This window comes from Anolis carolinensis, chromosome 2, assembly GCF_035594765.1.
Source record: "Anolis carolinensis isolate JA03-04 chromosome 2, rAnoCar3.1.pri, whole genome shotgun sequence".
Lineage (NCBI taxonomy): Eukaryota > Metazoa > Chordata > Lepidosauria > Squamata > Dactyloidae > Anolis > Anolis carolinensis.
In genome coordinates, this window is record NC_085842.1 from 299,166,142 (window position 1) to 299,182,129 (window position 15,988).

General features: G+C 36.9%; 1 protein-coding gene across 2 annotated transcripts in view; it reads right to left on the reverse strand.

The window, feature by feature from the left end:
- Nucleotides 1-15,988, reverse strand: part of parp8 (poly(ADP-ribose) polymerase family member 8) — a 256,946-nt gene that overhangs the window by 50,924 nt on the left and 190,034 nt on the right. For both annotated transcript variants that reach the window (XM_008102812.2, XM_003216192.4), the window contains 4 exons: nucleotides 10,224-10,318; nucleotides 6,061-6,121; nucleotides 3,214-3,304; nucleotides 89-155 (listed from right to left, as the gene is read on the reverse strand). In XM_008102812.2, coding sequence (XP_008101019.1) covers nucleotides 89-155; nucleotides 3,214-3,304; nucleotides 6,061-6,121; nucleotides 10,224-10,318 — 314 coding nt within the window. The remainder of the gene's footprint in view (nucleotides 1-88; nucleotides 156-3,213; nucleotides 3,305-6,060; nucleotides 6,122-10,223; nucleotides 10,319-15,988) is intronic.

The window sequence follows — 15,988 nt, forward strand, 5'->3', positions numbered from 1 at the left end:
CCAGCCCATGAATTACACTTTGCCCATCTCTGTTTTACAATAGTAGACACATACATAATAGAGTATGTCATTTTGGTATGTCACTCACTTCTTCAGCTGATGCCCCAGTCCAAATCTTTCCTTGGTAGAGATCTGAAATACATCAACGGTGGGCACTGTAGAATAGAAGATATTATTGAAACAAACAAGCCACTCTACATTTTTAAAAACACAATGCTGCATATTATTGTTGTAGGGGAGCAGAGGTTGGACCCCATTATATCTAATGTCAATAACAATGCCTGACTTTATGATAAAGAATTGAGCAAAAAATGCACTTGTGTTGCACAATAGAGAATATGAATATAAGCAGATAGCATGTTTTCCCAGGGTCCCTTTTGATATATGAAATGCTGCCGGGTAAAGTTCATGAAACCATGATACCAGTGGTAGTTATGAATAATCTTCCCTTGGTTCAGTCTGGAGTGTGATTGCTTAAAATGAGCTAATTTGCACTCCATTCACATAAGGATTGAATTTCTATGGTAACCAGCCTCATGGTTACTTAGATATATGCTATCTTTGGTATTTGCAATAATTTCTCTTAATGAGGGGACTGGTATAACCAGTCTTCATGTATTCTGTTTCCTACTGTATAAAGAAGTGAAAATCTGGTGTGTGTGTGTGTGTGTGTGTGTGTGTGTGTGTGTGTGTGTGAGAGAGAGAGAGAGAGAGAGAGAGAGAGAGAGAGAGAGAGAGAGAGAGAGAGAGAGAGAGAGAGAGAGAGAGAGAGAGAAGGAGGGAGATATGATTTCACTGATCACAACTGTGGTACTCAAATCCCTATAGTCTTCCAACAAAATCTTCATTTGTTACATTTCTAATATGTTTCCATATGAGGCTGTTTTTATTAGCTCTTACATTCCAACAATAGATAATACTGACCATAATATATTTATAATAACATATTTTTAAAAACACATAGTTTAAAGTTTAACATTATACTAGATTTCCTTTGACCAAAAGTTGGCCACTTGGGAGTGCCTCTGGTGTTGCTGTGAGAAGGTCTTCCATTGTGCATGTGCTCAGGCTGCATTGTAGTAAGTGGTCTCTGATCACCAGAAGCAACTTGCAGTATAATTATGTTAATTAATAAATATATACAGTATAGAGAGTGAAGGAAGGAAAATTAAATACAATATAAGATGTTATGTGGATGTGTGTGCATTTATATTCTTCAGCACACAACAAATTGAAGCTAAATCAAGGCAAGACAAAGGTGCTCCTGGTCAGTCAAAAGGCAGATCAAGAAACAGAGATCCAGAGTGTATCAGGTGGGGTTGCACAACCTGAAGATTCAGGTCCTCAGCTTGGCTTCTCCTGGATTCAGCCCTAAATATGGATACACCCGTTAAACCTAGTTCTTTGTTGGGACAACGGAATTGTCTGCAGCACCCCTTAGGGTGCATCTACACTGCAGAATTAATATAGTTTGCCACCACTTTAATTGTTATGGCTCAATGAAATGGAATCCTGGGATTTGCAGTTTGGTGAGGCACCAGCACTCTTTGGCAGAGAAGGCTAAAGACCTTCTAAACTACAACTCCCATGATTCCATAACATTGAGTCATTGCAGTTAATGTAGCAAGCTGCATTAAATCTTCAGTGTAGATGCACCTTAAAGGCAGTTCTCTACTGGCAACTGAAGTGACATCAATCTGGCATCCTATGTAAATCCCACTGAATCAACAGTTCTACTCTAGAGACTAAAATTGGAATTATGCCCATGCCAGCAGCACATTTTTGTATGCCTGTTGGTTTTTTCTTATAATACCAGTTATTTCTTATAATACAAATGTTATTCAAATCTTACATGATCATAAAAAGGAATTCTCCTTTTCATAAGGAGATTAGCCAAGGACCTAATGTAACTGTAGATGAAATGTGAGAATGGAAAAAACCACAGAGGATAGAAAGAGATCAGAATATCCAAAATACAAGAGTGTAATTTAGAAAACGAGACATCTGAAGTAGACAAATAACATTACAATCTGATGAAAGATGCCTTGTTCTATATTTGTTAGGATAGAGGCAAAATTGAAAGAATTTTAAGCCTTAAAGAACAAAATAATAACAGACATTAGCAAGATTTCAGGAAAAAGAAAGAGTGAGAGGCCAGAGAAACATAGAGAAGTAAAGGGAAAAATCACAAAAGATTAAAGTGTTATGTTAAAAATAAAAAAAACTCTTTATTTTAAAGACACTATTACATGAACATGTATTTCAGATTCACATTATCCGTGCAATCAATGGGTTATATTTTAGTAATTTTAAACAATGCTTTTTGCGCATATGGAAAACAGCAGAAACAAAAACAAACAAAAAACCCACAACATAATTTGTATATGAAAGTTATATACTAAAAATTTTTTGGAAGATAGTAGTGAGGACAACTTCAGAGATCACTCACCTCCAGACAGAAGGGGCCAACCATATGGCTGGAGGGGAGCATTTTAATCCTCCAGTCGAATAAACCAAGACTGGCATTGCCACCAGTCTGCAAAGGAAAGGGGCTTAAAGAAACTTAATGATTCTGATTATAACATTGCAAAATGGGGACTGGGTTTAATTTTCAAATCATGTTCCCAGTACTACTTGAATTCTTTAGAATCAGAGCTTTTTTCCCCAGTGAGAAAACAGTCACAACTAAAATTTTCCATTTAAAGACAAGATTCCCAATTTTCCCAAGCAGTTCAGCCACAGGAGGATGGGAGCATACTTTATGCTTCATTTGTGCCCCATATGAATTGAAAGCTGCCCTAAAATGTGTCCCAGATTCCTTTGGAAGCTAGAAGTATTCTTTACAGGACAAACCAGACAGAAGAGATACTGGAGAATCAAAAGTTGCAATCCCCTGCCATGTAGAGTGATAATGGAGACTACGAAAGATGGACAATCCATTATATCATTTTTCCCAGTAATGGATCCAAATCGTTAGTTACCCACACAGATTTAATAATGGAATTGTATCATTATTAACATTTGCATTACATATTGATTACCGTTACACCCCTCTCTCTGCTCAGTTGAGAAGCCCTTTGGAACCCAATACTTTCTTCCCAAGAATGTAATTATTTATTGCAATCCACTTTTCATGTAAACACCTCATTGTAAACCATGTGTGCAGCTCTTACTAGAAAGGTATGATAGAGGAGAAACAGAAATGTGTCTTACCGGGGCCATTTAAATATTGTGTGAGTGAACAGTGCAGCCGCACAATTATAGGCTCTGTGCGGATCACGTCCCATGCCACTGCAATTTCTTCCTGAATCAAGAGCACAACAAATGCCATTAGCCATGATCATCAGGTTTAAATTCCACCACTATCATCTAGGGCTGATAAAGGGAATGGATGTGCTCACCTAAGTTGCTGTCTAAATTGATTTGGCAAGACATAAATAGTAGCAGCCTCTACCTAATATTTGCACCTGGAAAGAGATCAGTAATAAAGCACAGGCTGGAAATGAATAGACTCTGGATTCATAATTGAAAGAACATAAAACTTTCCCATGGCAGCAATTCTATACACATCTCTGCGAACGGATGAACTGGTTCCAAAGGGCAATGAAGCCAAACTACAATGACCATTCACCATGTTTTATTTCTCAGTGGATGAGTTGCAGAATTTGTCCCATTATTGGGAGAAGGGTGAGATATAAACAACAACAACAAAACAGCAACAGTATTATTACACTATTTTGAATGAAGAAGTGCTCAGGTTGAATCCCTGACATTTTCAAGTAGGGATGGGAAAGAAATATAAAAACCTGCGAGTTGCTGCCGCTTAACATGGAAAATGTTGAGCTAGATGAACCAACAATCTTCCATGGCACCATCTCCTATTTACTCTAGTGTACATGGTTCTAAATGTACTTACTCTCAAGGAAGACAAAATATCTGCTTATTTTGACATATATGAACAAAGAATTGCAAAATTCCAACTGGATAACATTAGAAGAGACCAATCTATTTATCCATCTATCATTATTTTTTGATATTACAGGACTTTGGGGGCAAAAAGTCATTTGTGAAAAAAACCCACTTTTTTGCATAAAACATATTTTTACAGAGAAAATAATTTTGCGCAAGATACGTTTCCCACAAAAATTGTATTCTAAATAATTTTACAAAATTTTAAAATATGAAAATTCTTGCAACAATTTACCATTTTCTATTTTAGAGGTGGGAATGAGATGTCTCAGTATGAGCTGCGGTGGTGCAATGAGTTAAAACCTTGTGAACTGCAGACCAGAAGGTTGGGTTGCTGACCTGAAGGTTGCCTGTTCGAATCCACTTCCATCTGTCAGCTCTAGCTTGCAGGGCAATGAGAGAAGCTTTCCCAAGTAATACATCTGGGCAACGTCTCTGCAGACGGCCAATTCTCTCACAGCAGAACAGACTTGCAAGTAAGTAAAGTATGTAAAAGAAGGAGAAATCCCATTGTAGATGAGACAAGATATATACATCTTTTGCCTGTCTCATGTTGCTGTACTCCCATGACTTCCACCAGTGTTTATGATGGTGTGAGTTCCTGCTAAATGATGTCCAGAGAACCACATAATGGATCATCCGTAGAATACAGAATTGTTGCCTTAATTCCAACAAATTCAGCCACTTATTTCTGGATTATATCTTAGTGTAAGTTTGAAAGTTACCGAGGAACTAGAATTGTTGTTATATTTGATCAAGAACATTTACAGTAGGGCCTCGCTTATCCAACATAAACGGGCCAGCAGGACACTGGATAAGCAAAAATGTTGGATAATAAGGAGGGATTAAGGAAAAGCCTATTAAATGTCAAATTACATTATGATTTTACAAATGAAGCACCAAAACATCATGTTTTACAACAAATAGACAGAAAAAGCAATAATGCTATGTAGCAATTACTGTATTTATGAATTTAGCACCAAAACATCGCAATGTATTGAAAACATTGACTACAAAAACATTGATTACTAAAAGGCAGACTGCATTGGATAATACAGAACATTGGATAAGCAAAGGTTGGATAAGCGAGACTCTACGGTATTAAAAAGTAGAAACATGTGCAGTAAGTGTTCATCTGCTTTTACAACTGAGGACATTTTGAAAAACAGATTATGGTATTAAAGGAAGGTGCTGTTTAAAGTAAAATTCAAAGTCCCCCGATGCAAGTAAAGTAGCTCTTTGGCTCTTGCCTCATAGCTGTTTGCTCATCAGCTCATCTCAGTGGTTGTACTAATCAGCTCTGCACTAATTCAACTATCTTCTAATTTCATAGTCAGCTCTGGGATTAGTTTAATTAGAGCACAGCTTATGTCTACAATTTTAAACTTGCAAGATATGAATTATAATGCAGTTATTGTTTTGTTCCCACAAATTGTCATGAACTCTGCCCATTAAGTATGCTTTTCTATACTTAAGATTAAAAAGTCTTCCATGTATGCATGAGAACTAGGGGAATATTTTAGAAAGGAGAAGTTAAATAGGCATTCATATTAGGTAAAGCTATTCATAAAAAAGAGCTTGGATAGATATTACTGTTCATACAAATGGGCTTGGGCAGATATTACAAAGACTAACAACTTGCTGAACACATGATCTATAGATGTATTTAATAGAAGAAAAAGGAAAGGTGCTTTCTTTTATTCTTCCCTTCTCTCTGAAGACCCTCATGCTCTCTTCCATGATGTTCTGGAAGGCTTCCAACTGTGGAACATATTTTTGGGTTGGAGTGAGCAGAGGAGGCTTCAGGGAAAAAGCAGCAGAAAAATATATTCCCTTCCCTTTCAATTAGCATAGGACTCTGCTGGATCAAACCCCCTTCTGTGAAGGGAAAGGCACAATTTGATTTCACAATTGGATACCATCTTGCAGATGTTTCTGCAAATAATGCAACCATAACATATTCCACAGAAGCTTCTGAAGGTCAAAAAAGAAGAGAAGTGCCAGTGGGTGCCCAACTACACATCTTGCTGGAAAAGAAAATTAAGACATTTATTAATGTTCTTTATATTACCGTTCAATTAGATTACTTACATCAAGAAAGCTAACATCAATATGCAGATCAATATCTACATCATCAATGGCTCCATATTCCCTGAAAGAACAGAACAGCATATTGGATTTAATGTTAATACTCTTGACCTTCTAAAAGAAGTGCAATACTATTAGCCAAGGGAACTATTTTAAACAAGAAGAAATTCAACTATGATGATATAGGTTGCACTGATGTAGGTAAGTTAACCATGGACATAAATATAGCATTGCCAAGAGCTACACTGCAAGAAGGCAGTTGTAGTGTGAAGGGAAGAAGGAAGCTGCCAGCTACAAGCCACTAATTTCTTCTAATCGTTGACCCAAATGATTGTCTAAACCATCCTTCTGAAAATGCATCAGCTTTGTGGACTTCTCAGGAGCCAAGAATTCAAAGAATAGGCAGCTTGGAATCAAAAGGGTCCCATTCATACTACACAATTGTATTACTATGGCATTGCATGCTATGAAGTGTAACTTTGAAAGCTAGCTATCACTTCTCCTTTGCAAAGGAGAGATGAGAGGCAAAATATCCAGTGAAGAAATGGTGCATACTGAGATCAAGGTCCTATGAGGTTGCTTTGATATACAAGTTGTTCCTTGGAGATGCAACAGTATTCATGCAGAGATCTGCCCCTTCTCACAACTATGTCAGCAACTCATCAGATCCTCTGGGTTGTGCAGATCCAAGGACTTCCCATGTTGACAACAGGCGATCTGCCTCTATCCTGTTTGCATATTCATGTCATTAGATCAGAGGGGCCTTCTGCTCCATTGACTTTCAATGCAACGTTCATCTCCGACCTAAACCCAAGTGCTACTTCTAAGTAGAATAGACCAATCCAATCAATTACATTTAAATAATTGTTGACTTACTATTTGGGAGCCGATTCAATACACCTGCTATAGCTGGAGCTAGCAATTGAATGTAAACATAATGCTTTCCTTGCTCATGATTTTCTGCCTCTTTTGACAACCAGATACTTTTCATAGATGTATAAGCAGTCTAAAAGATTAGACCATGGATTAATCTATTCCAACATCTAATATCTCCCAATTGCTGCCAGATGCTTTTAAAAGCTTGCTACCAGGATATGGAAACAATTTTTCTCTCTTTCTAGAAGCTGATAGTCAATACTAAACCTGCCTCTGAGTATGGAGGTTCAGCAGGAACAACATAAAGAAGTAATTGACAGGAAATCTCCATTACATATTTATAATACTTTCATATCATTATTAATTGCCATGACTACTGCCAATGGAATTCAGGAATTTATTGTTTGATGAGCTTCTCAGAATTCTCTACTAAAGATCTATAGTCCTCTACTTCACAGAAGTGAACCAGAGCTTTCTATCAGAACATTTTCAGTAGCTCAGCAAACTACAAATCTCATGGTTCCATGCAGCAATGACAACTAACTACATGAATGCACTCTATCTGCACTCATATCCTCCATACATTTTCTAAGTCTTCATTAAAGATTTCTAGACAAGAAAGAGCCAACATCATACTGTGTCAATGAATTCCATAAAAAAATAAAGCAAATAGTGTATGGCTGATAAATTTCACTAAAAAATATCCTGAATTCTAGCATCACTTATGAGAGGAGGAAAATTCCTGCCTCTGTCCAGTATCTCTATCTACATCTAGTTCATAATGAGAAACTTGTGTCTTGTGCACATGTTAAAAGTTCCCAAGTCCTTCAATCCATAAGTTAGCAACTTTCAGCCATAATGCCATATCTCAATTGCAAAAGCCCTTCCTGCAAGTCACCAGTTCCAAACTCGGGTAAGAACCATTTGTCCCTCACTTGGCATCCAACTGGGTAGGGGATGACAGGGTTTCTCAGAAGAAGGCAGAGAGATAGAAAGGGGTGGAAGGCAGAGAGAAAGAAAGAAAGAGAAAATGAAAGTATCAAAAAGTGGGAGGGGAAGAACAACAATGGAACTGTCCAAAATCAGCAGAGGGGGGGAGATATAATGATGTCAAAAAAGGAGAGAAATTGTGATCATGTCCAGAAACCATTTCTGGCTTCCGTTCTACTCATCATAAGCATAGTGCACCCAATACATTTATCCTTTAGGAAATGTGATCCTCAATAGAAAATAGAAAGGTTCTCTCTGTGGTGGAGGCTTTTTCTTTGGAGGCTTTTAAGCAGAGGCTGGATGGCCATCTGTCAGGGGTGTTTGAATGCGATTTCCTGCTTCTTGGCAGGAGGTTGGAGTGGATGGCCCATGAGGCCTCTTCCAACTCTACTATTCTATGATTCTATGATCCGCCTTTCTCTTAATCTTTACTATTTCACCAAACAAGGAGTGTGCATATAATTAAAAAAACAGAAGTCTGAAAAATTCTGCTTGGTTGAAAGGGAGGTGAATTGAAAAGGAATTGTGATGTCAAGAGTAAGGATCCCATTGCCAGACCATCCTCAATTCTCTACAGTGAAAATGGACACATTGTTCAGTCTAATATCAATATGGAGATCCTCCAATCTCTCAAGCTGTATCACTTCCAAGGAATGTGGTTACACTGCACATTTCAAAACAATTAAAATTGTTGGGGTGAATTTTCAGCAAAAATATGTAATTACAAATTACATTTAACAGTGCTTATATCGTGAGAATTTTTCAAAAAGATACTTCAACAGATCTTTAGCATTTACTCAGGTTTTCACTAAGTATAAAGTGGAGAACAGAAACAGAAGATACTCAGTTTCATTTCCATTACTCTCTCCTTCCATCCTTCAGTCAGCCTACAAATATATAAGTGTGACAATATTTAATTAATATAAAATTTCTACTCTTTCAAAGGAACTACAGGCTAGTAACTTCAGCTGGACTTGTTCGATTACTTCTTATATATGTCACTTCATTATACCTTGCTAATAATTACTTATGGGCGATCATGTCACTTGTAACTCATTACATCCTAGCTCTGATAATAAGTTGCTGCAACAATCCCCATGTTACAGACCAGCAGGAACCCTAGGCATGAGGGGCAATGCTGGGAGATTCATTTTTAGGGTTATCCAGGGTGAAGTGCAAGGGTAGTGCCATTATACAGTCTCGTGACAAGGTAGCAGTAGATTTAGTTGTATCTGGGTGGAGACAAGCTTGGAGTTTCCCAATTTTGATGACATTATATTCTATCTTCCAAAACAGAATATCTTCAAAGCCTTCTGCAACATCAGTTCTGTCAATTATCTCCTGTCATGAAGGTGAGACCAGCTTAAAAAGTACAGATCCTAATATAAAAACCTATCCATGTAATGGACAGAAACATGATGAAACATTAGATGAAAAGGCATAGAACCAGAAGATGTTACTTCTCAAAATATATGATGGCAGTTTAGAAACTGCTGAATTCACCACTGGTTGGGCGGAATGGGACTGGGGGGAATGATGCCTGTGGCAAAGGTAACTTTAATGCAATTTGCAACTGTATCCCTATGACCAACCGGTTTGAAGAAGACGGGAGAATAACAAGTAAAACAAAAAATGGAAAATTAATATTCAAGGGAGCATTTACTGACCATCAAGGAAGTTAAACACACTCTCAACAGGAAATGATACTGGGGAAAATTATCTGACAAGTCAGAAGGAGCCAGTTTTATAATGAACTGAGCCCCAGAAGATCACACCAACTATCATGAAGGAGGTACTGAAGAAATTAAACACACTGAGACATTTATAAGAAGTTACATTTACTTTCATAGCTGACAGATCCCAATGGGGCTTATTATGAAAGTATGTGCGGTTTCCCCAACTGTTATCAGGCCTTGCAATTAAATGATTATCTTCTTCATTTCCTGTCTGGCCTTTCATTTCAAAAGTCCTCTATACTTAATGAATTTCTACTTAATTCAAATGGCCTGTAATGAAAATAAGATTTTCCTGCAGTCATGTTGTCTAAAGAACTGGAATGCATCCTCACAAATCTGATTCATATGTCACTCAGCAAAATGGATTTAAGAAGTGTTGATTTGGCTTTACTAAAGGGTCTGGTTGGTTGAGTGAGCCACATGTACACTGGCCTTTGTATGAGATTTAGAAGTTTATATACAAAACAAATTTTGATAATTTTTCAAATAAGAAGAAAAAGTCAATTTTTATCTGCTAATTCTTAATTCATTTCCAAATACAGATGGACAATCATAGAGATATACCTGAGAGATACTGCACTCGGCCCATAGAGCTCTCTTACGGCTGCCAAATCGGCTTCCAGTTGTGGGTGCTTGTGAAGTTCCCCATCATAACTAACCTGTATAGGGACAAAATGGATTCTGGTTAATATAATGCAGAATAGGAGGACTGAATGGGTTTTTCCCTAGTAACATATTTTGTTCTTTTTTTCAATAACTGGTCCATAGTTGAAGTCACACTGGAGCAGAAACATAGGGAAGTTTTGTGCATATGGTTCCTTCTTTTAAAAGGTAGTTTCTGTTTTTCATTCTGCTAAGTGGGAATGTGAAATGTCTCCTCCACCACCTCTTCCTGCATTAAATGTACAAATAAGTGTAAGAAATGTTGCACTGGATGAAGTATTATGTCTTTTTTCCAATGCTCCCAAGCCGATGACTGTAGGATGACCTTGTGATGAACATGAATACAACAACTCTCTCTTGGTTTATTCCCAGGCAAATGGTGTACAGAGATGTATGACCTCTCAGCACTTATATTTTGTTTTCTTATCACAGTTAAAAGGGGAAAAGGACAAAAGGGTTTCATAGATCTATTGCCAGATATCTGAGTAATCCCTTTTCCAAAACTCCACAAGTTAGTCATTGCCAAATAACAGCTGTACATCTGAGGGCTAAATGGGTAGGATGAGGGTCAGAGAGAGATGCTGGAAGCTGTTATCTCAAAACAACTTCTCCAAGTTCTTCCCTCATCCTATTCATTTAACTTTAATGTTTGGAGAGAAATTCTCCCTCCTCCCCCATTCATATCCTATCTTTTTTCCAAAACTGGCACTCAAGCTAGCTTAAAAAAATTAAAATAAATATAGATAAGACCAAATTCAAAGACAAACGTTTTTAAAATATAAAAAGCTAATTAAAATACACTCAGATTTTCTTTAAAAAATAAAACCATTTGAAGCAAATCCATTAAAAGATAAAAGATAGAAGTCAGTGAAATGGTACACACTGGTTAAAGTCTCTGCTTGTCAGATGATGAGACTTTCAGTTCAAAATTTTCAGATAATACCAGGATGACAATCCCCTTCTCTACAACTATCTTTTGGATTTAGTTTGATGGGCATGTTCCCTGCTTTGGTGGAAAGAAAGAGGATACAACACACTATGTTTTCCAGTACATCTCTCTCCCCTTCTCTCTCTTTGTCCTCCTTCCCCTTTTCCTACCCATATATGATTTTCATCATACATAAAATAGAACATTTTTTCTATATAATTATATGTTATTGTCTTGCCATTATCTTTTGGTTTTCAGATGTATGTACGGTATTGAATTTTGCCTTTATAATGTTGAACACTGTTTTGAGTTCCCTTAGGGGGAGAAAAGCGGTATATAAATGTAGCAAATCAATAAAATAATAAACAATGCTGGCAACTAGTAAGAAAAAGAAAAGAAAGTGGAAGATAAACACAAAAAGAAGCAAAAGGGATGGAAAAGATTTAAAAAGATACAAGTGATTTCCCATCATCTTTCCAGCAGATATCTAAAGTTGTTATCAATTTATATCTTTCTCATTTAATACAACAATTATCTCCCTTCCTATAAAATCCACCTAAACAGACAGAATATTACCAAAACATATACTTGTTTCTGTAAAATGTCAATAAAGGATTAGTAATTTTATCAAATAATATTATTAGTCTTATTAGTCTTTAATAAGTCACATAATTAATCAAGGAATTATCCTAATGCTCTGAAGTAAGATTATTAAATTGTTTACTCTTTATAGTGAAACAGCTTTCCCAGTTTTGTATGAGAATATCTCTTTTCCAACTTCTTCCATTGCACATACAGATCCAAAACAGATAGCAATCATATTTATTTACAAAAATCAGTCCTCTCTATTCATACCTCTTCATGGCTTTTATCTAACTTATCCAATACATGTATCTATCTATGTATCCTGTTTCCTAAATCTTCTCTTTAACTTCAATATAACTCGAAAGCATTCTTATATAAATATTTCATTTTGATAAGCACATATCGTACATGCTTTCAATGTATCCCTTATTAGTATTTATATTTAACACAAAGCTTCCAGCATGTTTCAAAATATGCTTCCTGAGAGCATAACACATCATGTCCAAGTTTGAACACAGAGCTACACAAAATACGCAAAATATAATTCTTAAAATTCTTAAGTAATTGTAAATGGATGGTTTTCGTCTCTCTTTTGGAATAAGCTGTGCTTATTTTAACAGCCAACATGGTGTAGTGCATTGAGCATTAAATTACAACTGTGGAGTCACAGTTTGAACCCCCATTCAGTCATGGAAACCTTCTGGGTGACCTTGGGCACATTCTTTCAGCTATAGACAGAGGCAAAGGCAAGCCTCATTCTGAGCAAATGTTACCAAGAAAACTCTGTTATAGGATTGCCTTAGGAATGTTGTAAGTCAGAAATGACTTGAAGTCCCCAATAAGAAATGCTTAATTTATTCATACCCTTTTTTACACAGCAGAATTCAAAGCAGGTTGTGAATAAGAATGAAAAGTTGCAGTTATTAACAAAACAAACTCATTTTTCCATGCCTCTGTTAGGCTAGGATTGTTTCTAGATATCTGCTTTGCCTTTTAGGGCTCAAGGCATAATGGCAGGACACCAGCAGACCACTTCACTTTGTCTATACTCTCTTGCTGTCAGGAAGACGGTGAAAACTGCAGAAAAATTCATTATCTCCAGTGAAGAGAAAATGTAAAAACTATTCATCCTCTCATTTGAGGAAAAGACAGTTCAATACTTAAATCCCTAGTCCTGAGGTGGAAAAACATAATTTTCACCCACTTTTGATCTGCAGCCCATTCATTATGGGTACAATACACAATTCCTGACAGAATTGACTTATAGTAACCCTATGAATGAGAGACCTCCATGACACACTGTCAGCAATAACTCTACTCAGGTTTTGCAAACCTGGAGCTGTGGCATTTGTGAGTGAGTCTATCCACCAGTAAGGCAGGCTACCTCTTTTCTATTGCCTCCTAAAATTACAAAAAAGGTTCCCTGCCTCAGCTTTAAAGGAATCATCACTTCACTATGTAATCTCTCCCATTGCCTGTCTCCAGCAGTGACATAAGATCTGCACTGGGACTTTTATTTATTGGCTTATTTCACTTCCCCTCTGTACTACAAAGCCTTACAGCAAGCAGGTACCATGATCCTGCTGCCTTTAGCAGTGATTTTCACTCTGTCTGGGACCATTAAAAATAGATTTTCCCTTCATTAGGGAGTCTCTTTCTTTCTTCCTGGCACTGTAAATTAATATTGTTTTTTTTTTAAAAAAACTGGGCAAATGAAATGGAGAAGCGGAAACACTATATTTTCTGTCCAAATCACATTGCATTAGAACTCATCCAGTCATATTATGGGTGCAGTCTTAACCTCTGACTATGGGTGTAAGAGTCAGCTTGCTCTGCCATCCCAAGTTCTACAGAAACCAAAAGCCCTTTTGTAGAATGAGCCACAGAGAGAAGCCCAGCCTCAAAAGAATGATTATTTCAGCTGGTCCAAAGAGCTGTAGCCAGATTGTGAACTAGGGATCACACAATTGTTTTGTTCCAACAATTCCACTATCTGCCTGTTTATTTCCAGACACCATTCAAAGTGTGTGGTCTTCTTTCAGCCCATGCCCACAAATCCAGGAAGCCAACTGATATCTCACCAAGGGCACACGTACATATGTGTCTCCTGTCAAACAGAGAGCGAGCAAGCAGCACATATCATTTTTGTGCTCAGAAAAGTTTCTTTTTGGATTACAGCTCCCAGAAATCCCAAGGCAGCATAGGTATGGTGATACTGGCTAGGACGTTTTGGGCAGTAGAGACAAATAAGTAATTTATATCCTACAGGCAGACAGTCTATAAACACATGCACACTCATCCTCAACTGAACATCTACATCTGTGCGGGAACACAGACACAAATACACATAAGATAATGAAGGCAACACAGAGCACAATCTATGAAGTTAATCAAAGAACAGAGCCTTTACTATGGAACCCTTGTATGGGGACATCCCCCAGAATACAGGCACACAAACATGGGTGCATTACTTCCTTCTAATCAAAGTTATGTCCCTGATAAATGTGTGTCAACTCTGCTTCACAGGAAATTTTATTTGATCAAGGATAGGCATGCTTTAGAAATTGAATCATTAAAATTCCAATGCAAACTGAGCTGCCCTACACAGGCCAGACTAACATTCAAATTGGATTCTGGTATCCATCAGATTTACATAAGTCTCCAATGTCACAAGTTCTAATTTCAAAATGGTTCCAAAACAGAAATTATTTATCATTTGTAGGTTTTCTAATAACATTTAAACACTACTTTTGATCCATGGAGACATGGTTATCCTCCTCCCCACTATCATCAGTGTGAGAGAGACCATGCTGAGAAACAATAAATAACCTAGGGTCACCGAATATGTTTTGTGGATAGATTTACACAAATATCTAAAGTCGTAATCCAGCACTCAGGCCATTACAGGAAGGTGGAAATTATATAACCTCCAGATCTCGTACTGCATCTCCAAATTACCTAAACCAGTATAGTCAACATTGAGAAACTGATATTAAGTACATAATGCTGACTTCCTTTTACAATTGCCCCACTCCTATGGCTTCATTCCACACCTTTCTGGTTGTATGTCTAGGTGATCAGACATACAAGATGGAGGGATGACCACTGCAAGACTTACAACAGACACAAACACACACATATATAGTCCCCACAAACTTATGGTGGCATATATCAATATAAGGCAATAGAAAGAAAGATGGACAATGAGAAAATGAATGAGGTTACTATTGCAAATTCCATAACCTACTGCACAACCTATTGGAAAATAACTGCACCCAGTTTATGAGCCCATATCCTTTTGGAAAATGTGAATCTTCATGAATATGTGGATATCACCTTTTGAAAACAACTAGTCAAGAAAAGCATGAACTTGTTAGAAGTCAACTCTGAAAAAGTGATATTCACAAGCATTCATGTAATGGCACACAGGTAGCTCAGCTGTTAAACTGAAGAACCATGTCTTTAAATTGCCAAGAATAAAGACATGCCACTACAAAAATATATTTGGTTAGCAAAGTTTTAAATATTTCTTTCCAATGGTAGTTGCCCAAAAGATATACACTACCTTGAAACCTCTTAGTTTAAAATATGCACTCAGTAATAAAAAACAAAGTTTTCTTTGAAAAATAACATATCTTGTTTACTCATAAACATCTTGTATTCACCACACAGACACATTTCTTATTAAAGTTCAGTTACAGATAGGATGTAGGTTTCTCTCTATGTTGAATACACAAGGTATTATTCTTAATTAATAATCCATAGTATAGGTGCACTCACTAAAAGTATGTCCATAAACATACTTCTATATCGAATTCTCTAAACAGCAACATGCATCCACCTCCACTGAGGTCTGAACACATACACCTGCTTTCATTGAAGGTCAAACACATACATGCACCTGCTTGCACTGAAGACCAAACTCATACTGAATACAAAATGAAGTCCTGAGTTTGAACATGCTCAGTACAATCACATGTCTATAACTCTTCCCAAACCAAAGAGTACAAACTGGCAAATCAACATACACATAGAATACAGATTTGCAAATATATACATTAATAAATCATATAGTGAGAGGCTTAGGAGGTTGCTATTTCCAACAGTTACTAGATCATACTAGATACATGCTAGACTCCCCTGTTTCGTTTGT